Here is a 23256-nt window from a genome sequence, read left to right on the forward strand (position 1 = left end):
AGGGGCCTGTCTAAGATCTTTGGGGAGGGTGTTCCAGAATCGGGGGGGGGGCCACCACAGAAAAGGCCCTGTCTCGCGTCCCCACCAGACGCGCCTGCGACGCAGGTGGAATCACGAGCAGGGCCTCTCCGGATGAACGAAGTATATCCCGGATCCTTTTCCTCTGTTGTTCCTAATCCGATTCCTGCTCATGAGTACCCCTTTTCTCCCTTCTGGCACCCATGCTACTGCTTGCAACGTTACTTACAGGCTCTCCTACAACATGGAGTGCCTCTGCTAAGTATGGGATGGGACCAAGCTAAGGATCTTATTAGACAACGGATCCTGGATATAGAGCAACAATCAGACTTAGCCTGCTCTCCAGCATTCAACATTAGTGAAGATAACAGATAACTCATCGCTCCCATGGCTTACTTAGCAAACCCGGAGGTACCTAAACACCGAAGAGCTTTCACTTTGGCAAGATGCCATGCCCTTCCATCAGCAGTACTGGAGGGGAGGTACCGGAAGACCCCTGCCCAGGAGAGACTATGCCCGTGTGAGTCTGGCTACATTGAAACAACTGAACGTGCTCCTCCCATGTGTATTCTATAGAGACATTAGAGCCAACCCAAATGAAGAGTTCTGCTTCTCTTCCCCTGAGAACTTTGATAGGCACCAAAGGGCGGTAGTAATTGGTGACTTCAACAGCCATAGCCACGTATGGGGCTATGCGCAAGAGGACAGAAATTGAGAGGCTGTCCTCTCCTGGTCTGAACTACACAAACTATCACTCATCCATGATAGCAAGCTCCCACCATCCTACAACAGCGGGAGATGGCACCGAGGTTATAACCCAGACCTCTTATTTGTGAGCGACAGCATTGTACAGCAATGCACTAAATCAGTGGGACCACCAATCCCAAACACACAGCACCGACCAATAATATGCCAACTGTTCCCAACAATAAGGCCTCAGGAAGTTCGATTTAAACGAAGATACAACTTCAGAAAGGCAGATTGGACTAAATTCTCAGACATGTTAGATGACATGATCACATCGGCCGCGTCAATCCCTGAGGAATACGAGCATTTTATTGAAATCGTGAAAACCTGCTCACGGGCCTCCATACCGAGAGGCTGCAGAACCAACTACCTTCAGGGCATTACTCCTGAAACAGCTGCCTTGTTGGAAAACTATTACAGGCTCCACAAAGAAGACCCATTTAGTGAGCAGACTCTTCAGGCAGCGCAGCATTGTGTCCTCCATCTCTGAAGCCAAGAAAGAACAGTTGATCAAGCTGATCACAGAGGTCGACATGGGCAGGAGCAGCCAGAAGGCGTGGAGGTTGCTAAGATGGTTGAGCAATTATTATTATTATTTATTATTATTAAACTTTATTTGTACCCCGCTAGCATCTCCCGCAGGACTCGATGCGGCTTACAAAGGCCAAGGCCTCAACAACAATACAACAATACAAACCTAGGCAAATTAAAAACAATTAAAGCAATCTAAAACAACAAGCAATGAACAATCCACTAAGACACAATAAAACTGGGCCGGGCCAGAGTAAGGGTACAAGGGTTAAAAGTGCTGATGTGACAGATGGAAATGAGGCTTATGGACAAGTGCAGTGTGCAGTGTGCGGCGATCTTGGCTTTAATAAAGTGCTTGTGGGACTTGGTAATGGAAGTTTCCTATTCGGGAAAGGCACATCGGAACAGCCAGGTCTTCAAGTTCTTTCTGAAGACTGCCAATGTAGGGGCCTGTCTAAGATCTTTGGGGAGGGTGTTCCAGAGTCAGGGGGGCACCACGGAAAAGGCCCTGTCTCTTGTCCCCACCAAACGCGCTTGCAACGCAGGTGGGATCACGAGCAGGGCCTCTCCAGATGACCGAAGAGAGCGTGTGGGTTCGTAGACGGAGATGCGATCACGCAGGTAGGCTGGTCCCAAACCGTTCAGGGCTTTGTAGGTAAGCACCTGCACCTTAAATTGGGCTCGGTAGATAAACGGCAGCCAGTGGAGCTCCCTGAACAGGAGGGTTGACCTCTCTCTGTAGGGAGCGCCAGTCAACATCCTGGCTGCTGCTCGTTGAACCAGTTGAAATTTCTGAGCCGTTTTCAAGGGCAGCCCCACGTAGAGTGCATTACAGTAATCCACCCTAGAGGTGACCAAGGCATGGACCACTCCGGCCAGATCAGCCTTCGCGAGGTACGGTCGCAGTTGGCGCATGAGTCTTAATTGTGCAAAAGCCCTCCCAGACACCGCCGACGCCTGAGCCTCAAGCGTAAGCGATGAATCCAGGAGAACTCCCAAACTGCGGACCTGTGGTTTCAGGGGGAGTGTAACCCCATCCAACACAGGTTGCCACCCTATACCCCGGTCAGGTTTGCGATTGACTAGAAGGACCTCTGTCTTGTCAGGATTGATCTTCAGCTTGTTCGTCCTCATCCAGATAGACACAGCGGCCAGACACTCGTCCAGCACCCGAGAGGCCTCCTTGGAATTCGGTGGAAATGAGTAGTAGAGTTGTGTGTCATCTGCATAGAGGTGGCACCTAACTCCAAAACTCCGGATGACCTCTCCCAGCGGTTTCATGTAGATGTTAAAAAGCATGGGAGACAGAATAGAGCCTTGCGGGACCCCACAGGTCAAAGGCCAGGGGTCCGAGCAGGCGTCTCCCAGCTTTACCATCTGGGAACGACCCTCCAGGAAGGATCGGAGCCACGACAAAACCGTGCCCCCGAGACCCATCCCAGAGAGACGACCCAGAAGGATACCATGATCGATGGTATCGAAAGCCGCTGAGATGTCCAAGAGAACCAATAGAGTCACACTCCCCCTGTCCAGCTCTCTACGGAGGTCATCCACCAAGGCGACCAAGGCTGTCTCGGTGCCGTGACCAGGCCTGAAACCAGACTGTGACTGATCTAGGTAGTTGATGTCATCTAAAAAGCCCTGGAGCTGGGAGGCAACCACCCGCTCCAGCACCTTACCCAAAAAAGGGAGGTTGGAGATCGGTCTGTAATTGTTCAGCACCGTGGAGTCAAGGGAGGCCTTTTAGAGGAGTGGGCGAACCACAGCCTGTTTCAAATTAGATGGAAAAATCCCTTGCTCCAACGATGCATTAATGATCAACACAAACCAGTCAACCAGCCCCTCCTTGGCCGATTTAATTAGCCATCATGGGCAAGGGTCTAGAGTCGAAGTGGTCGCCCTCACAGTTCCAAGGACCTCTTCCACGGTCTCAGGAAGAACAAGCCTAAAAGAATCCCACAAAATTGGACAAGCAGATGCCTCAATCACCTCATCTGGTACTGTGATGAAATTGGAGTCGAGCTCGAGACGTATTTGAGCAACTTTGTCTGCAAAATGGTGTGCGAACTCGCAACACCGAGTTGCTGTGTCGTTGAAGATCTCCTCCACCAGAGGTGGATGAAGGAGTTCCCCAACAACCCGAAACAGCTCCGATGATCTGTTTGCTGCAGACGCTATACGGGTGGTCGTGAAAGATTCCCTGGCCACCTGAATAGCCACGGAATATGCCTTAAGAGAGGCTTTAGCCCGTGCTTGGTCAGACACGTCCCGGGATTTCCTCCAAATGTGCTCTAGCCCCCTTCTCATGTGCTTCATCACAGCCAGCTCCCCAGTGAGCCAGGGAGACGGCCTGTCACGACGCAACGTGATGGGGTGTTCGGGAGCGATCGTATCTATCGCCCTGGACATCTCCCTGTTATAGAGATCGACCAAGGTGTCGACAGGATCGCCAGGCTCCATGGCAGGAAGAACCCCAAGATTCCTCAGGAGTCCATCCGGATCCATCAGTCTCCTGGGGCGGACCATCTTAATCTGTCCTCCACCCCTGCGGAAGTTAAGGGTCGCAGAAAGCCTCAAACTGATCAGATAGTGATCAGACCATGACACCGGAAGGATGTTTTGTTCTTCCACTCTGATCATTCCACTGTCCGCCACAAAAACTAGGTTGAGTGCGTGTCCAGCCCGATGGGTGGGTCCAGATATAATTTGTGACAGTCCTATGGTCGTCATGGCGGCCATAAGGTCCTGAGCTGCGCCGGACAAAGAGGTCTCAGCATGGATGTTAAAGTCTCCCAGTACCACTAGGCGCTGGGAAGCCAAGGCCGAATTGGTGACCACCTCTGCTAGCTCAGACAGGGAACCCGCTGGGTCGCGGGGTGGGCGATACACCAGCAGGAACCCCACACTGTCACGGTTCCCCACCTTCAGGTGGACACACTCAAACCCAGGTGCCTGCAGAACAGCGCATCTGACCACGGCGATGGATTGCCAAAAGACCTCTGCGACCCCTCCTCCCCGCCCCCCTGCCTGGCCTGCTGATGCACTCCGAAACCCGGTGGACACAGCTGAGTGAGATTTACTCCCCCCAGCTCATCCAACCAGGTCTCAGTAATGCACGCCAGATCAGGTCCTGAATGGCAGCTGTCTTACCATTGACGGATCTAGCCAATAACCCCTCACAAACTAATACCCATGCCAACATAAAGGCAGATCAGATAGCATACCAACTCTTGAAGAATGGGAAACCCAACCTTGCCACCAAAGTAGGAAAGAAACCAATAGCCAGACAACAAGAGATTGAGAACAACAACCTTCATGAACCCTTTACATCTACTGAATTGGACATGGCTCTCAATAAATGTAAGAATGGCAAAGCAGCTGGCTTGGATGATCTACGGATGGAACAAATCAATAACTTTGGCCCAAAAGCAAAGTGCTGGCTACTGGAGCTGATGAACAACTGCACTGCATCCTGTCAGATCCCCAAAATCTGGAGGAAAGCAAGAGTCATTGCCATCTTGAAGCCAGGCAAAGACCGTAATGATCCAAAAAGCTACAGATCAATCTCCCTGCTGTGCCACCTCTACAAAGTTCTGGAGAGACTTATTCTGCATAGAATTATGGAAAAAATAGACCCATGTCTAATTCCACAGCAAGCTGGCTTCAGGAAAGGCAAAAGCTGCACATCGCAAGTGCTGAACCTGACTCAGCACATAGAAGATGGCTTTGAGAAGCAGCAGATCACAGGAGCTGTCTTCATAAACCTGTCAGCGGCTTATGATACTGTGAACCACTGCCTCCTCCTGAGAAAAATGTATAATATCACAAAGGACTACCATATCACCCGTCTCATAGGAAACCTGCTACAAAACAGGAGCTCTTTTGTTGAGTTCCAGGGCCAGAGAAGCAGATGGCGGAAACAGAAGAACGGCCTGCCTCAGGGGAGCGTGCTCGCTCCATCCATTTCAACATCTACACAAATGACCAGCCACTGCCAGAAGGGACAGAGAGTTTCATCTATGCTGATGATCGTGCCATTACCGCTCAAACAGGGAGCTTTGAGATGGTTGAACAGAAGCTCTCCGAAGCTCTAGGTGCTCTAACTGCCTATTACAGGGAAAACCAACTGATCCCTAATCCATCTAAAACAGACATGTGCCTTTCACCTTAAGAACAGACAAGCATCCCGAGCACTGAGGATTACCTGGGAAGGAATCCCACTGGAGCATTGCAGCGCACCCAAATACCTGGGAGTCACTCTGGACCGTTCTCTGACCTACAAGAAGCACTGCCTGAACATCAAACAAAAAGTGGGTGCTAGAAACAATATCATACAAAAGCTGACTGGCACAACCTGGGGATCACAACCAGATACAGTGAAGACATCTGCCCTTGCGCTATGCTACTCTGCTGCTGAGTATAACCAGTGTGGAACACATCTCACCACACTAAAACAGTGGATGTGGCTCTTAATGAGACATGCCGCATTATCACAGGGTGTCTGCGCCCTACACCACTGGAGAAATTACACTGCTTAGCTGGTATTGCACCACCTGACATCCGTCGGGAAGTAGCAGCCAATAGTGAAAGGACCAAGGCAGAGACATCTCCAGCTCATCCCTTGTTTGGGTATCAGCTAGCACGTCAGCGACTTAAATCAAGAAATAGTTTTCTTAGATCTACAGAGACACTCGCTGGAACACCTCAGCAAGCGAGAGTTCAAAAGTGGCAGGCTCAAACCCAGCACCTCAATCCATGGGTGATACCAGATGGAGTTATGAGATTGGCTCTTTATTTATCGTGTCATCCGCAACCAGAACATTGGGCACACAGAAGACTGGGCGACTTGGAAGGCGCTGAACAGACTGCGCTCTGGCACCACGAGATGCAGAGCCAATCTTAAGAAATGGGGCTACAAAGTTGAATCCACGACATGCGAGTGTGGAGAAGAGCAAACCACTGATCACCTGCTGCAATGCAACCTGAGCCCTGCCACATGCACGATGGAGGACCTTCTTGCGGCAACACCAGAGGCACTCCAAGTGGCCAGATACTGGTCAAACGACATTTAATCAGCTACCAAGTTTGCAAAATTTGTTTTTTTTATCTGTTTGTTTGTTTTGTTCTGTTAGAAATGTAATACAATGTTCTGGTTGCAGATGACACGATAAATAAAGAGCCAATCTCATAACTCCATGGCTTTTAAAACATCCAGGGCGCACTGAAAGATATTACACCTTCCTGCTGCTCCCAGACTCTTGCTCTGCAATAACCCATAACCCATAGTGTTGCCAAGTTCTGTGCAGCAGCAATTAACATTAGACGGTTGATGACTGACACCGCTAGGCAACTTCCTGCCGGGAATACAGCTAGAGTAATTTGTAATAACTGAAATGTTGTAAATTCTTCCCTCTCATTCCTCTTTAGAGCCTCCTAGTGGTTTGATATTTCCTATTAGCTGCCCCTCTCTTTTAGACTCATACCTGCACTTTAAACTGTAAGTTTAGTTTGTTTTTGAATCTGTCTCTTTTATAACATGTTTTTAATCTGCTTTTTAACTGACCTACTTGGGAACTGCGATTCCCTTCCTTGGACACCTGTGCCCCATTCTATAGTGTGCTGGCCATAGACCGTAATAAATCATTGATTGATTGATTGATTGAGTGCCTCTAGTGTTGCTATAATTATTATTATTATTATTATTAACTTTATTTGTACCCCGCTAGCATCTCCCGAAGGACTCGATGCGGCTTACACAGGCCGAAGCCTCAAAACACAATACAATAGAGAACATAACACAACAATAGCAAAGCAAATCAAAACAATAAGCAAAATAACGACAATGGCAGTACATCAAGACATTATTAAAAACTGGTTCGGCCGGCGCACTGGGGTACAAGGGTTAAAAGTGCTGAAATGGCAGGAGGCACGTAGGATTAAAAGTGCGGTGTGCAGCAACGATTAGTTATGCTAAGGTGCTACTAGGACTTGGGGTGGGGATTCCTAGTCTGAGAAGGCACAACGGAACAGCCAAGTTTTTAAATTCCTTCTGAAAACGGCTAGAATAGGGGCCTGTCTGAGATCTTTTGGGAGGGCGTTCCAAAGTCGGGGGGCCGCCACAGAAAAGGCCCTGTCCCGTGTCCCCACCAAGCGCGCTTGCGACGTGGGTGGGATCACGAGCAGGGCCTCTCCAGATGACCGAAGCGAGCGTGTGGGTTCGTAGATGGTGATGCGGTCACGCAGGTAGGGTGGTCCCAAACCGTTTAGGGCTTTGTAGGTGAGCACCTGCACCTTGAATTGGGCTCGGAAAATAAATGGCAGCCAGTGGAGCTCCTTAAACAGAGGGGTAGACCTCTCTTGATAATGAGCCCCGGTTAGCATCCTGGCTGCTGCCCGCTGGACCAATTGAAGTTTCCGAGCCGTCTTCAAGGGCAGCCCCACGTAGAGCGCATTGCAGTAATCCATTCTAGAGGTGACCAAGGCATGGACCACCCCGGCCAGATCAGCCTTCACGAGGTATGGTCGCAGTTGGCGCACAAGTCTCAGTTGCGCAAAGGCCCTCCCGGATACCGCCGACACCTGAGCCTCAAGTGTAAGCGAAGAATCCAAGAGGACGCCCAAACTGCGGACCTGTGGCTTTAGGGGGAGTGTAACCCCGTCCAACACAGGTGACCACCCTATACCCCGATCCGGTTTACGATCGACCAGGAGGACCTCTGTCTTATCGGGATTGATCTTCAGCTTGTTCTTCCTCATCCAGATCGACACAGCGGTCAGGCACTCGTCTAGCACCTGAGAAGCCTCCTTGGAATTAGGTGGAAAAGAGTAGTAGAGTTGTGTGTCATCCGCGTAGAGATGGCACCCAACTCCAAAACTCCGGATGACCTCTCCCAGCGGTTTCATGTAGATGTTAAAAAGCATGGGCGACAAAATAGAGCCTTGCGGGACCCCACAGGTCAAAGGCCAGGGGTCAGAGCAGGCGTCTCCCAGCTTCACCATCTGGGTTCGTCCCTCCAGGAAGGACTGGAGCCACGACAAAACCGTGCCCCCAAGGCCCATCCCGGAGAGACGACCCAGAAGGATACCATGATCGATGGTATCGAAAGCCGCTGAGATGTCCAAGAGAACCAGCAGAGTCACACTCCCCCTGTCCAGCTCTCTGCGGAGGTCATCCACCAAGGCGACCAAGGCTGTCTCGGTGCCATGACCAGGCCTGAAACCAGACTGTGACTGATCTAGGTAGTTGGTGTCGTCTAGGAAACTCTGGAGCTGGGAGGCGACCACCCGCTCCAGCACCTTGCCCAGAAAGGGGAGGTTGGAGATCGGTCTGTAGTTACTCAGCACCGTGGAGTCAAAGGAAGCTTTTTTGAGGAGTGGGCGAACCACAGCCTGCTTCAAGTTAGATGGAAAAATTCCTTGCTCCAACGATGCATTGATAATCGGTACAAACCAGTCAGGCAACCCCCCTCTGGCTGATTTAATGAGCCAAGATGGGCATGGGTCCAGAGATGAGGTGGTCGCTCTCACAGCCCCAAGAGTCTCCTCTACGGTTTCAGGAAGAACAAGCCTAAAAGAATCCCACAAGGTTGGACAAGCAGGTGCCTCCGTCACCTCTCCTGGCACTGCGATGGAATTGGAGTCGAGCTCAAGACGTATCTGGGCGACTTTACCTGCAAAATGGTGTGCGAAATCGCGACACATAAGAAGGTCTTCTATTGTGCATGTGGCAGGACCCAGGTTGCATTGTAGTAAGTGGCCTGTGGTTTGCTCCTCTCTACACTTGTGTGTTGTAGACTTCACTTTGAGGCCCCATTTTTAACAGGTTAGCTCCGCTTCTCATAGTGCCAGAGCACTGTCTGTTCAGCACCTTCCAAGTCACCCAGCCTCCTGTGTGCCCAAGAGTGAGCCTCTCATCTGATCTCAGCCACTGATTGAGGCTCCGGGTTTTAACCTGCCACTTTTGGACTCTCGCTTGCTTGGGTGTTCCTGCGAGTATCTCTGTAGATCCTAGAAAGTGGTTTCTTTCTTGATTTAAGTCATTGGCATGCTGGCTGATATCCAAACAGGGGGTGGCCCTTTCATTATTGGCTGCTACTTCCCAGCAGATATCAGGTGGTTAAATACCTGCTAAATATTATAATTTCTCCAGTGGTGTAGGGCATAGACATCCTATGACAATGCAGCATGTCTCATTAAGAGCGTGGTGAGATGTATTCCATACTGGGCATGTGTATTCAGCAGCAGAGTAGCCAAGCACAAGTACTTGAAATGAAGATAGGTAAAGGTAAAGATTTCCCCTGACATTAAGTCCAGTCGTGCCCGACTCTGGGATAATAATAATAATAATAATAATAATACACTTTATTTATAACCCGCTACCATCTCCCCAAAGGGGACTTGGGGCGGCTAACATGAGGCCAAGCCCAAAATAATACAATATAATAAACACACAGTAACAAAATACATCATAACAAAATATAAAATAACAAAATCAACAATATAAAACACCATATTAAAACCAGACATGGAGGGCGGGCCAAATGTGTGAGGTAAAATGTTAAAAAAGTTAAAACCCTGGGTGAGATAGGGATAAAAGTGCATTTGTAGGAAAGGAGCCCAATAGGGAGGAACCATGGGATTAAGCCATTTTAGGGGCGGTGGGGTAGATGCTTTATTCCGAGAGCAGCTGTAGACTAAGACAACCAGATGGGTTGAATGGTCATTCTCCAAAAGCACAACGGAAGAGCCAGGTTTTTAGGTCTTTCTTAAAACCAGATAGGGTGGGGGCTTGCGTGATCTCCTTAGGCAGTGAATTCCAAAAGCAGAGGGCCACAGCGGAAAAGGCCCTCTCCCTCGTTCCCACAAGACGAGCCTGTAATAGAGGAAGGGGCGAGAGAAGGGCCTCTCCAGAAGATTGAAGAGATCGTGCATATTTGTGGTAGGAGATGCGGTCACAAAGGTTAGCTGGGTCCCAAACTGTTCAGGGCTTTGTAGATAATAACGTGCACCTTGAATTGGGACCGGAAAATGAACGGCAGCCAATGGAGCTCCTTAAACAGGAGGTTTGACCGCTCTCTGTACTTTGCCCCGATTGGAACTCTGGTACTCATCTCTATTTCTAAGCCAAAGAGCCGGCATTGTCTCTAGACGCCTCTAATGTCATGTGGCCATTGGCATGACTACATGGCATGACTACATGGAGCGCCGTTACCTTCCCGCCGGACCTATTGATTTACTCACATTTGCACATTTTCGAACTGCTAGGTTAGCAGAAGCTGGGGCTAATGGCAGGAGCTCATGCTGCTCCACGCTGTGCTAAATGAAGATATAGGTGTAATAATTTTAACAAATATAACAAATATAAGGCTTCTCTTCCCCCTCAATCCCCTTCCTCATTCTTGGTGACATAGTAGGCATCGTCTTCTATCCCCGTTGCTATCCACATCGTCTTTTTTGTTCTCATTTTTCTTTGTGTGATTTTTTTTGAAATGCTTAATAAAAATGAATGGGGGGGGGGGAAATCACAGTAAAAATCCATAAAAATTGATTTAAAACATCTTTAAAGCTAAAACCACAACACCCTGGTTTGATCTTGAAAGCCTGCTTGAATAAGAAGGTTTTCTTCTGAAGATCTTTTTTCTTGTCCTCCTGATGGCTTTGTTTCCCACTCTCTGTGCAGAAAGATGATGGACTCGGGCCAGATTGACTTCTACCAGCACGACAAGGTGTGCACCAACACCTGCCGCAGCACCAAGTTTGACCTCCTGATCAGCAGTGCTCGGGCGCCCGTGCCAGGTCAGCAAAGCCTGGTCCAGACTCCCACCTCTGCCGATGGTAGGAACAGCGCTCATTCCGTCCACAGGGGTTGGCTTCTATCATGACTTCTCCTCTCATTTTCCCATTAAATAACATTAATCTTTTATTCTTGCTGCTTCTCTACTTGAAAAATATTGGCAAACACTCAGTCTTGAATGTATCAGACCTTGTACATGCTGGAGCCCAGTTTCCCCAATTTGTGCATTGTCACAAGATGGTGTGCTTTCTAGGGGAAGAATGTACCCCCCCCCCCAATATCCCCCCAGTTTAATATTTATGGGGAAGAAAGTTCTGCCAGTATCTCCACTGGTTGTTTGTTCTCCCAATATCCCCCCCCCCCCAGTTTAATATTTATGAGGCAAAACGTTTCCCCAGTATCCTTCCCAGTGTATTTGTAAGTCCCCCCAATATCTCCCCAGTTTGTCTGTAAGTTCTCCCAATATCCCTCCAGTTTAATATTTATGGGGAAGAAAGTTTTCCCAATATCTCTCCAGTTTATTTGTAAGTTGGTCGGTGGTCGGTGGGGTCACCAAAAAACATCAGAAAACACAGTATTTTCTGTAGGTCATGGGGGTTCTGCGTGGGAAGTTTGGCCCAATTCTATTGTTGGTGCGGTTCAGAACACTCTTTAATTGTAGGTGAACTATAAATCCCAGCAACTACAACCCTCAAATGTCAACGTCTATTTTCCCCAAATTCCACCAGTGTTCACATTTGGACATATTGAGTTTTCGTTCCAAGTTTGGTCCAGATCCATCATTGTTTGGTCCACAGTGGTCTTGGGATGTAGGTGAACTACAGCTCCAAAACTCAAGGTCAATGCCCACCAGTATTCAGTATTTTCTGTTGGTCTGTGTGCCAAGTTTGGTTCAATTCCATCGTTGGTGGAATTCAGAATGCTCTTTGATTGTAGTTGACCTATATATCTCAGCAACTACAACTCCCAAATGACAAAATTAATCCCCCCGATCCCACCAGTATTCAAATTTGAGCTCATCGGGTGTTTGTGCCAAAGTTGGTCCAGTGAATGAAAATACATCCTGCCTGCCCGATATTTACATTACAATTCATAACAGTAGCAAAATTTCAGTTATGAAGTATTAACAAAAATAATGTTATGTTTGCATTAGGAAGGTTGAGAACTACTGTACTATATAGAGCAGGCATGGGCAAACTTCAGCCCTCCAGGTGTTTTGGACTTCAACTGCCACACTGTTAGGAATTGTGGCAGTTGAAGTCCAAAACACCTGGAGGGCCGAAGTTTGCCCATACCTGATTTAGAGTGTTTAGAGCAGGGGTCCTCAAACCTTTCACACCAGTTTACGGTCCATCAGACTGTTGGAGGGCTGGACTATAGTTTGAAAAAAACACAAATCAATTCCTATGCACACGGCACATACCTTATTTGTAGTGCAAAAATCATGAAAGGACAATACAATATTTAAAGTGAAGAACAATTTAAACCACCATCAATGTACCAGTATTTCAATGGGAAGTGTGGGCCTGCTTTTGGCTGATGAGATAGTCAAGTTAATAAGAATTGTTGTTTTTGTTGTGTGTCATTTCAGTCTAAAGTTTAGAGTGAGGGGCAGGTAAGTGGCCTTGGAAGGCTGCATCCAGCCCGCAGGCCTTAGTTTGAGGACCCCTGGTTTAGAGCCTAATTTGCTTAATACAAATTCTGAACTAATTAAACATTGATGCCTCTCCTTTAATATTAATTCACATTATTGAGAAGACCTATTCCATTTCTAAGGACCCCCTGGTGGCGCAGTGAGTTAAACCGCCGAGTTGTTGAACTTGCTGACCGAAAGATTGTTTTAATGAATTTATTTGCAAATTATGGTGGGAAATAAGTATTTGGTCACCTACAAACAAGCAAGATTTCTGGGTCTCACAGACCTGTAGCTTCTTCTTTGAGAGGCTCCTCTGTCCTCCACTCATTACCTGTAGTAATGGCACCTATTTGAACTGGTTCTCAATATAAAAGACCCCTGTCCACAACCTCAAGTAGTCATACTCCAAACTCCACTATGGTGAAGACCAAAGAGCTGTTGAAGGACACCAGAAACAAAATTGTCACTTGCACCAGACTGGGAAGCCTGAATCTACAATAGGCAAAGAGCTTGGTGTGAAGAAATCAACTGTGGGAGCAATAATTAGAGCAATACAGAGATGCGGTCACGCAGGTAGGCGGGTCCCAAACCATTTAGGGCTTTGTAGGTAAGCACCTGCACCTTGAATTGGGACCGGTAAATGAATGGCAGCCAATGGAGCTCCTTAAACAGAAGGGGTGACCGCTCCCTGTTAGGAGCTCCAGTTAACAACTTGGCCGCCACTCGTTGAACCAGTTGAAATTTCCAGGCCATTTTCAAGGGTAGCCCCACGTAGAGTGCATCGCAGTAGTCCAATCTGGAGGTGACTAAAGCATGGACCACCCTGGCCAGATCCACCTTCACTAGGTACGGTCGCAGTTGGCGCATGAGTCTTAATTGTGCAAAGGCCCTCCAGGAAGCCAAGACCCATCCCGGAGAGTCGTCCCAGAAGGATACCAATGTCGATGGTATCAAAAGCTGCTGAGATGTCCAAGAGAACCAACAGGGTCACACGCCCCCTGTCCAGCTCCCTACGGAGGTCATCCACCAAGGCGACCAAAGCCGTCTCGGTACCGTGACCAGGCCTAAAGCCAGATTGTGACTGGTCCAGGTAACTGATGTCATCCAGGAAACCCTGGAGCTGAGAGGCGACCACCCGCTCCAACACCTTGCCCAAGAAAGGAAGGTTGGAGATTGGTCTATAGTTGTTCAAGACCGTGGAGTCTTTTTCAGGAGTGGTCTAACCACAGCCTGTTTTAGTCTAGATGGAAAAGTCCCCTGCTCCAATGATACATTAATGATCAACATAAACTTGTACCATTGTTATCTGACTAAATACTTTTCCCCTCAATGTATGCAGACGATCTAGTGCTAATCTCAGTCTTTCAGTTGGGTCTTCAAAATTTTCTGAAGGTTTTCAGGATCTACTGCCAAGAGAAATATATGTTAATAATAGCTTAATTTAACTTCTGTTACTTTGGAGTTTTCTCCAGCCAGGTGCCCCCCAGAAACATTGGGTTTTGCATCCCGTCATCCTCATTGGTTGAAGTGGATGGGAGTTGTTTGGCAGAACTTGATCAATAAAGTATGATTAAATCCATTTGGGGAGCTCTGACCATAAAAGCTGTGAGCTTGGCAGCATTGCCTATGGAGTATCCTCACTTGAGTGTTCCCTTCCTTCAGGAAGCATCACACAAATTGCAGTATCTGAGGAAAGCATGGAGGAAGGGATTGAATGGAACTCTGCTCTGACTGCAGCAGTCACCATGGCAACAGATGAGGGAATCAAGAAGGACCCAGATGAGATTTCAGGTACGTCCCATGCATTTGGCTGTATATCTCAGGCATCTATCTTCCTGCTGTCTTCCACTGCATTGATATAATATCAACTAGGCTGATATTAGAGGTGACATATTATTTAGACAGATATTCATATTCCTAGACTTTGAATGTTCCTTATTCTTGTTTAGTGCACAGCAGAAAATTGATTTTTTTCAAAAAGTTTTCAACTCTCTGGTAAGCCTGAGCTTGTTCTGAGCCTTAGGTTTTTCTTCTGGGTTTTGTCCCTTCAAGAATTGGCTATTTGTTTGTATTCTTTTCTGGTGGTTTTCCCTTCTTCCATTTTTCTTATACGCTTGCTTTAAATCTCAGTTCATCACAAGTTAAACCCCTGTGCCGACAGGACTGAAGACCGACAGGTCGCAGGTTCGAATCCGGGGAGAGCGCAGATGAGCTTCCTCTATCAGCTCCAGCTCCTCATGCGAGGACATGAGAGAAGCCTCCCACAAGGATGATAAAACATCAAAACATCCGGGTGTCCCCTGGGCAATGTCCTTGCAGACGGCCAATTCTCTCACACCAGAAGTGACTTGTAGTTTCTCAAGTCACTCCTGACACGGCAAATAATAATAATAATAATAATCACAAGCTTCCTTACTGGATTTTTTTTTGCAGCTATGCCTTTAATATTGTTTTAATGAAACTCTCGTGCACCATAGACTCCCTTCCCTTTGAGAATTTATGACAATGGGAAGCTTAATAAAATCAGCCTTCTTGAAATTCTGAGTTTCTTGATTATTGGGTTGCTGTGAGTTTTCTGGGCTGCCTGGCCATGTTCCAGAAGCATTCTCTCCTGACATTTCACCCACATCTATGACAGGCATCCTCGGAGGTGGAACCTCCGATGGCGCAGTGTGTTAAATCCATGTGCCAGCAGGACTGAAGACCGATAGGTCACAGGTTCTAATCTGGGGAGAGCACAGATGAGCTCCCTTTATCAGCTCCAGCTCCTCATGCAAGGACATGAGAGAAGCCTCCCACAAAGATGGTAAAAACATCCAGGCGTCCCCTGGCCAACATTCTTGCAGACGGCCAATTCTCTCACACCAGAAGCGACTTGCAGTTTCTCGTGTTGCTCCGAACAGGAAAAAAAAATCCTCAGAGGTGTTGAAGTCTATTGGGAATTAGGCAAGTTAGGTTTATATATCTGTGCAATAATGTCCAGGGTGGGAGAAAGAACTCTGTTGTAGGCAAATATTAATGGCCTTGCAGTTTCAAAGCCTGGCTGCTTCCTGCCTGGGGGAATCCTTTGTTGGGAGGTGATTAGCTGGCCCTGATTTTTCTTGTCTGGATTTCCCCTGTATTTTTCGTGTTGCTCTTTATTTACTGTCCTGATTTTGAAGTTTTTTAAAATATTGGTGGCCTGATTTTGTTAATTTTCATGGTTTCCTCCTTTCTGTTGAAATCATCCTCATTCTTATGGATTTCAATGGCTTTTCTATGTTGTTTGACATGGTGGTTGTTAGAGTGGTCCAGCATTTCTATGTTCTCAAATAATAATATTCTGTGTCCAGGTTGGTTCATCAGCTGCTCTGCTATGGCTGACTTCTCTGGTTGAACCAGTCTGCAGTGCCTTTCATGTCCCAATCCTCAATTGTACTTACAATGATTTTTTCAGAGCTACCTGCCTGACCAACAGCACATCTGAAGCTTTCTTTTTCTACAGAAGGAGTCAGGGGAGATTCCAAAATGGAGACCTCAAACCCTAGGAAAAAGGGCTGTCTCTAAACCCAAAGAGATACTTTCCTAAACCAATAGCTGCCAAAGGGCCTGCAGGCTGGCTTTGCAGACTCTGATACTGTTTAACTTCCAGGGTGCTGCTGGGTCTGTAGCAGCCCTGGGGAAATGCAAAAGAACACTATCCCATGCAACTAAAAGGTAATGCAAACTATGCTCCTGGAAGACGGAACAAGTCCTGATACTGAGTCAGCATGCATGGCAGATTCAATCACATCCCACACAAAGAAAGACTCTGTATCTATGGTGCCCCAAAGTCGAAAATCCAAACCACACTTTACATAACTGCAATCTATATGAAAAAGAAAGGAAACAATACTTATGGCCTTTTATATGCAATAAAACAAGCTGGGATACAGCGGCCAAAACCTCATTTTTGTTGGACGGTTACAACCCCATTCTGACAACAAAAGTTGCCCTTTATTAGTTTAAAGCTGCTAAAAGGAGATCAGAGTACATAGATCAGATTGGGGTGCGGTGTACGGGAGACGAGAATAGTTGATGCATATATCTACGGGTAAGCTACATTGGTTTCAAGCTAACAAACACCTGTATATTTCTATTTGTATTTTTATTTTAAGAGGACCAGATGTATGTTGTATGTTGTGTTTGCACTGTCTGTTTTGATAAGGCCAACTGGCTAATCAATAAAATTGTTGTTGTTGTTGTTGTTGTTGTTGAATCAGCATGTTCACTCCCTCCAGTAATGGTGGGAAAGGAGAAGAAGTGCAAAGTAGTTCAGATAAAGGTTCTCACATGTGCTGTGTGTGATGAATCTAGTGTTCTCCTGTATTAATACATCGGTTAAACTGAAGCTGTCCTGCTAAATCTGAATCCCCAGCAAGATTGTGGGGAATGGAGTAGTGCCATACCTCACTAGAGTGAGAAGATTCAGACATGGAGGATTCAGATGTCCAGGAATGTGCCTCTGTTCATGACAGGGGTCTTCCAGAGTGTGGGGAGTTGGAGGCTAAGACAATATTGGCCCTGCTCTTCAGCAGGACATGACAGCACAGAGGGCATAGAAGATTCTATAACCTCATCAATTGAGCTAGATATGGAACAGAAGATATGCCACAATCCTTCGCTGAACATTAAAGAGATAGAAATTACACAGTCCCAGCAGCAATTAAACAGGAGATGCTAATAAATTAGGCACTTGGTGGTTTGTAGACAGTTCCATATAAGAGGGCCCCTCTTGAATGTGGGGTCCCTCAGGGGGCTATCCTTTCCCCCCTGTTGTTTAACATCTATATGCGACCACTTGCTCAGCTGGTGCGAGGCTTTGGGCTTGGGTGTTATCAGTATGCTGATGACACTCAACTCATTCTGAAGATGGAAGGCCGACCAGACTCCATACCCGATAATTTCCATCAATGCCTTGAGGCCGTTACTGGATGGTTGTATGCCAGCAGGTTGAGGGTGAATCCGGCAAAGACAGAGATCCTTTGGGTGGGTCGCCCGGACGGAGGAATGATCCGGTTGCCTACCATGGGTGGCGTGATATTATGCCCATCATCTTTGGTAAAGAGTCTGGGAGTCCTTTTAGACCCTCTACTGACGATGGAGGCCCAGGCCTCCGCTGCAAGCTGAGTCGCATTTTTCCATCTGCGTCAGGCTAGGTGTCTGGCTCCCTATCTGTCCAGGGACAACCTGGCCACGGTGATCCAGGCTAAGGTCATCTTAAGGTTGGACTACTGTAACACACTCTACATAGGCCTGCCTTTATCGGTGATCCGGAAACAAACTAGTGCAAAATGCTGCTGCCCGGCTTCTCGCAGGGGTCCCAGCAAGGTGTCATATCACTCCAATCTTGCAGCGACTGCACTGGTTGCTGATTGAGCACCAGATTACCTTCAAAGTGCTGATTCTTACTTTTAAGGCCTTATATGGCCTGGTGCCGGAGTACCTGAGGGACCGCCTCACGCCCTACCAACCCCTGAGATCACTCCGTTCAGACAATCAGAATTTCCTTGAAGTTCCCAGTTTTAGGACCTTTCACCTGATGCCTACTAGGTGTAGAGCATTCACAATGGTGGCTCTTTACCTATGGAGTGCCTTGTCAGCAGAAACACAAGCTCTCCGAGATTTACTATCTTTTTGCTTGTAAAACTTATTTATTTAGGCTGGCATTTGAATCTTGTTGATTGAAATTTTGCTTTGATTTTAAATGTAATGTATCGCACTCCGAGCCTTCGGGGAGTGGCGGTATATAAAATCGATCAATAAAAATAAATAAATAAATAAATAAATGTCTCAGCAGCTGTCCAGTGGACACCAGTCCTGATACTGAGTCAGCATTTCCACTCCCTCCAGTAATGGTGGGAAAGGAGAAGAAGTGCAAAGTAGTTCAGATAAAGGTTCTCACATGTGCTGTGGGTGACTCTATAACCTCATCAATTGAGCTAGATATGGAACAGAAGAGTGTGTTAGGGAAGATGAATCTGATGTTCTTGCTCCTGTATTAATACATCGGTTCCACTGAAGCTGTCCTGCTAAATCTGAATCCCCAGCAAGATTGTGGGGAGTGGAGTAATGCCATAAGTCACTAGAGGGAGAAGATTCAGACATGGAGGATTCGGATGTTCAGGAATGTGCCTCTGTTCATGACAGGGGTCTTCCAGAGTGTGGGGACTTGGAGGCTAAGACAATATTGACCCTGCCCTTCAGCAGGACATGACAGACACAGAGGGCATAGAAGCCATGCCACTATCCTTTGCTGAACATTAAAGAGATAGAAATTACACAGTCCCAGCAGCAATTAAATAGGAGATGCTGATAAATTAGGCACCTGGTGCTTTGTAGACAGTTCCATATAAATCTCCCAGCAGCTGTCCAGTGTTGCTGTTGCTCACAACAGTCTCCTGTGGGTGTCTAGACTGTATTCTTTAGTGTTTATGTTTTCATGATTTTGGACTGGCTGCACTTTGACAATTCTATTTACTCCTTGCTGACTTCTTGTACTTGGGCTATTGATGTGTTATAACAACTTCTGGATAAGCTGATGACCTCCCACTTGTTTTGCTCACAAGTCTTCTGTGATCTGGACTGAATTGACTACTCAACAGTTTCTGTGTCCCTAGCCCTTGAAGCATATAATCATAGAGTTGGAAGAGACCACATGGGCCATCTATCTAACCCTCTACCTTGCAGGAAAAGCACATTCAAAGCATCCCTGACAGATGGCCATTCAGCCATGATTCCTGGGTCACTTGCTGACCGTGCAGCCCTTTATGGTACAGTAATGTGCAATCACCTACTACTTTCTCTGCTCTTAGAATCAAATTGCACATGGTGTTTCAAAAAGATGGGCCCAGCTTGAAGCCACTATATTTCTGCAACTGCAACTGTTCATGAATAAAACTCTTTACTACTTAAGAGTGTGGGGCATAGAGTTTCCAATGATTACTTGACTGATGAGTGACAATGACTGATTAATGAAATGCGGAGGACTTATGGTTTTTTATAATGGGTATTGATGTTAATTGTAATGATTTTTTTTAATCTATGTTAAATGTTTTTAATGTTTAAACTATTTTTGTACTGTTGTGGGCATCGAATTGTGCCGTTTTGTAAACCGCCATGAGTCACCCTCAGGCTGAGAATGGCGGTATAGAAGCGTAGTAAATAAATAAATAAATAAATAAATAATAAAACTTTATTTGTACCCCGCTTCCATCTCCCCAAGGGACTCGGTGCGGCTTACATGAGGCCGAGCCCATAATACAACAATAAAAACAATAACAACAGTAATACAAAACAATAAATAAAACTCATAAGCAGAAAATAAGCAATAAACATTAACAATAACACTACGACATTTAAAAATCTATGACTGGGCCAAATGTAATGATTAAAAATTTTAAAATAATGCTGAGCATGACAGGTGAAATTTAGCTAGGACAGAATTTTCGGAGAGGGATGGGGTTAGGGTTAGAGTCACTAATAAAGTGCATTTAGGGACATATTGCTGGGAGTTTCCTTATTCTGGGAAGGCACACTGGAACAACTTCATTTTCAGGCTCCTACTAAAGACTGCCAGAGTTGGGGCATGCCTGATGTCCTTGGGGAGTGAGTTCCAGAGTCGAGGGGCCACCACCGAGAAGGCCCTCTCCCTCGTCCCCACCAATCGCGCCTGCCAAGGAGGTGGAAGCGCAAGCAGGGCCTCTCCAGATGATCGGAGCGATCATGTGGGTTCGTACACAGAAATGCAGTTACGCAGTTAGGCCGGTCCCAAACCGTTTAGGGCTTTGTAGGTAAGAACCTGCACCTTGAATTGGGACCGGAAAATGAACGGCAGCCAATGGAGCTCCTTAAACAGGAGGGTTGACCACTTAACAATTTGGCCACTGCCCGTTGAACCAGTTGAAATTTCTGGGCCGTTTTCAAGGGCAGCCCCACGTAGAGTGCATTACAGGAGTCCAATCTGGAGGTGACTAAGGCATGGACCACCCTGGCTAGACCCACCTTCATGAGGTAAATAAATAAATAAATAAATAAATACTTCTTGGTGTCTCTCACCGCACACAAATGGCCCTCAGTCTCAGTCATTTGCAAGACTGCAACCCTGCAACATATGGCCTGATGAGATATTCTCCACTTTTTAGATTTGTTTCTGGTTCAAAATGGTTAATAAAAAGTTGATAACTCATTAAGCCATTTTGTAACTTTTTGTGGAATTGTAACATGTTGCCGTCCTGAAATATACTGCTTTGAAATTGGTCCCATTGTTTTGAAACACACTGTAGTTTTTGCAAGATACAATTGTCTAAGGCCCCTTCTACACTGCCGTATAAAATCCAGATTATCTGCTTTGAACTGGATTATGTGGCAGTTTAGACTTGTATAATCCAAAGCAGACAATGTGTATTATCTGTTTTGATCATTATTTGCCAGTGTAGAATGAAGTTTTGTATATGTCTGCTCTAAAGTAAGAGCCACTGAGTTCAGCTACTTCCCAGGTATAGCAGAAATGCCTAGAATGGTTTCATTAGAAGCCTGTTGCTGCATAGCAGAGTCTTGATCTTGGCATTGTTTCCTACTTAGCTTTGTAGGATTCCCTTAAATCTTTCTCCTTTTTTCTTATGCCAGAGGATACACTAATGTTCTGGAAAGGAATTGCTGATGTGGGCTTGATGGAGGAAGTTGTCTGCAACATTCAGAAGGAGATAGAAGAGGTGCTGAGAGGTGTTCAGCAGAGACTTGGCCAGTCATCCTTCCAGATTACCGGTGGGTAGAAGGTCAGCAGCAGTCAGTGCATTAAACCTATGCTTCTTTGCAAAATGTATTCCATGTATTAAAGGTTGCAGTTGGAGTCGAGTGGAGGACTACATGCTTTTCATACAAATAATAATAATAATAATAATAATAATAATAATAATAATACAAAATCCATATTTTTTCTTCGTGGTCTCTGTGAATGCACACTTGTGGAGAGACTGCGCCTGCGCGAGCTCCAACGGAAACGTCTCTAGTTTAAACTTTTGAAGTTTTGGCGGTAACCCCGCCCAGCCCCGGCAGGGCATAAAAGGGCGCCCCGCGCGCACCCTTGCAATTCCTTTTTTTCCGCCGCATGGCTCACTTCGGTACTTCTGAGATGTCAACAACCGGATTTAAACAGTGCATGCAGTGTTCGAAGAAAATCCCTGACTCCGACAAGCATTCCTTGTGTCTTCTCTGCCTTGGCGAGGCACATATCGCCGATTCCTGCCGTCACTGCCAAGCGCTGACGGCACAATCCCGGAAAAACCAAGTTCATCGCCTTAGGTACCTACTCTACCAACAATCTCTGGCTCCGGTACTTTCGACGTTGACGGCTCGGCCATCGACATCGGCATCGACCTCACGACCGTCGACATTGACAGCGGCATCGACCTCTCAACAGGCCGACCCGCCAGCTCAGCCCACAACTCGACAGACGAGGGCAAAGAAAGCGGCCCAGAAGAGGCCCAGGGCAACCATGTCGATGACCTCGAAAACCACGAGGCCGACCAAACAGGCTGCAAGACCATGCACAGTGACTACTGAAACTGTACGGGTGCGCCATTCCTTGACCAGCTCGGTGGCCTCAGTGAGGTCAGTTCGATCCATGAGGTCGACATCGGCAACTCCGCCCTCATCCACGGCAGTTCATATTGCCCTCCGCCGGACTCAAGAAGAGTCTCGATGCGCTGCTACTTCCTCCTCCTCCATCCCTCCTATGCCGGGCAAGTCGATCTCGAAGTCGGCTTCGACCCAACCCCCGGCAAAAAAAAAAGAAAAAGACAATGCCGCCACGTTCCTCGTCTTCGTCCTCGCGAAGAGCTACCACAGCCTCCTCAGCCACCTCATCATCGAGGTCTTCGCCGATACAGTCGGCCCAGCTAGAGCCACTCCCGCAGCCAACGCAGGAGGAACAAATGCCGACAGAGGTGCCTGTAGAGCGGCCAGAGTCCCCAGGGGCCTCGGTGGAGACGGTGATAGAGGCACCCGTTCATTCTGTGACTGCTAGACAGGAGCTTTTCCCACCTGCGGGAACACCGGAGAGAGGGAGGCAAACAACAAGATTGGAGCGCGCTGCCCAATCCTCGGCATCCAAACAACCCCCGGCTGCACAACCCCCAGCCGCATCGTTGATGCCGCCACCCCAGCCCGCACGGGACCGTTCTTCATCCTCTCCCCCTCCCTCGGTAGCTGGGGAAGAAGAGGAAGATGGCGAGATTCTGGCATCGATTCATTCGGGCTCGGTACTGTCCCTCGGGATCGAAAGATCACCTACCCACGATGCCCATGAGGTTGACCCTCCATCGCCAACAGACAATGGCCCGCATGGTGGAGACTTTGGGTTTGAAGATAAAGCACACCTCCAAGGCATTGACCGACCCAGTTCTTAAGCGGGTGCAATCTGAATCCCCACCAGCCCCTTTCCTACCGTTCCTGCCTTATCTCCTCGATGTTATCCAAGGTTCCTGGAAAACCCCTTCCTCCATCCCTCCGA

At 47.3% G+C, this 23256-nt stretch overlaps 1 protein-coding gene across 4 annotated transcripts in view; it reads left to right on the plus strand.

The window, feature by feature from the left end:
• Positions 1-23256, plus strand: part of GMEB1 (glucocorticoid modulatory element binding protein 1) — an 84357-nt gene that overhangs the window by 43067 nt on the left and 18034 nt on the right. For 3 of the 4 annotated variants that reach the window (XM_060784629.2, XM_060784630.2, XM_067473659.1), the window contains exons 6-8: positions 10976-11130; positions 14388-14516; positions 21372-21509. In XM_060784629.2, coding sequence (XP_060640612.1) covers positions 10976-11130; positions 14388-14516; positions 21372-21509 — 422 coding nt within the window. The remainder of the gene's footprint in view (positions 1-10975; positions 11131-14387; positions 14517-21371; positions 21510-23256) is intronic. The other variant, XM_067473660.1, reaches the window with a different exon arrangement.

This window comes from Anolis sagrei, chromosome X (assembly GCF_037176765.1).
Source record: "Anolis sagrei isolate rAnoSag1 chromosome X, rAnoSag1.mat, whole genome shotgun sequence".
Taxonomy (NCBI): domain Eukaryota; kingdom Metazoa; phylum Chordata; class Lepidosauria; order Squamata; family Dactyloidae; genus Anolis; species Anolis sagrei.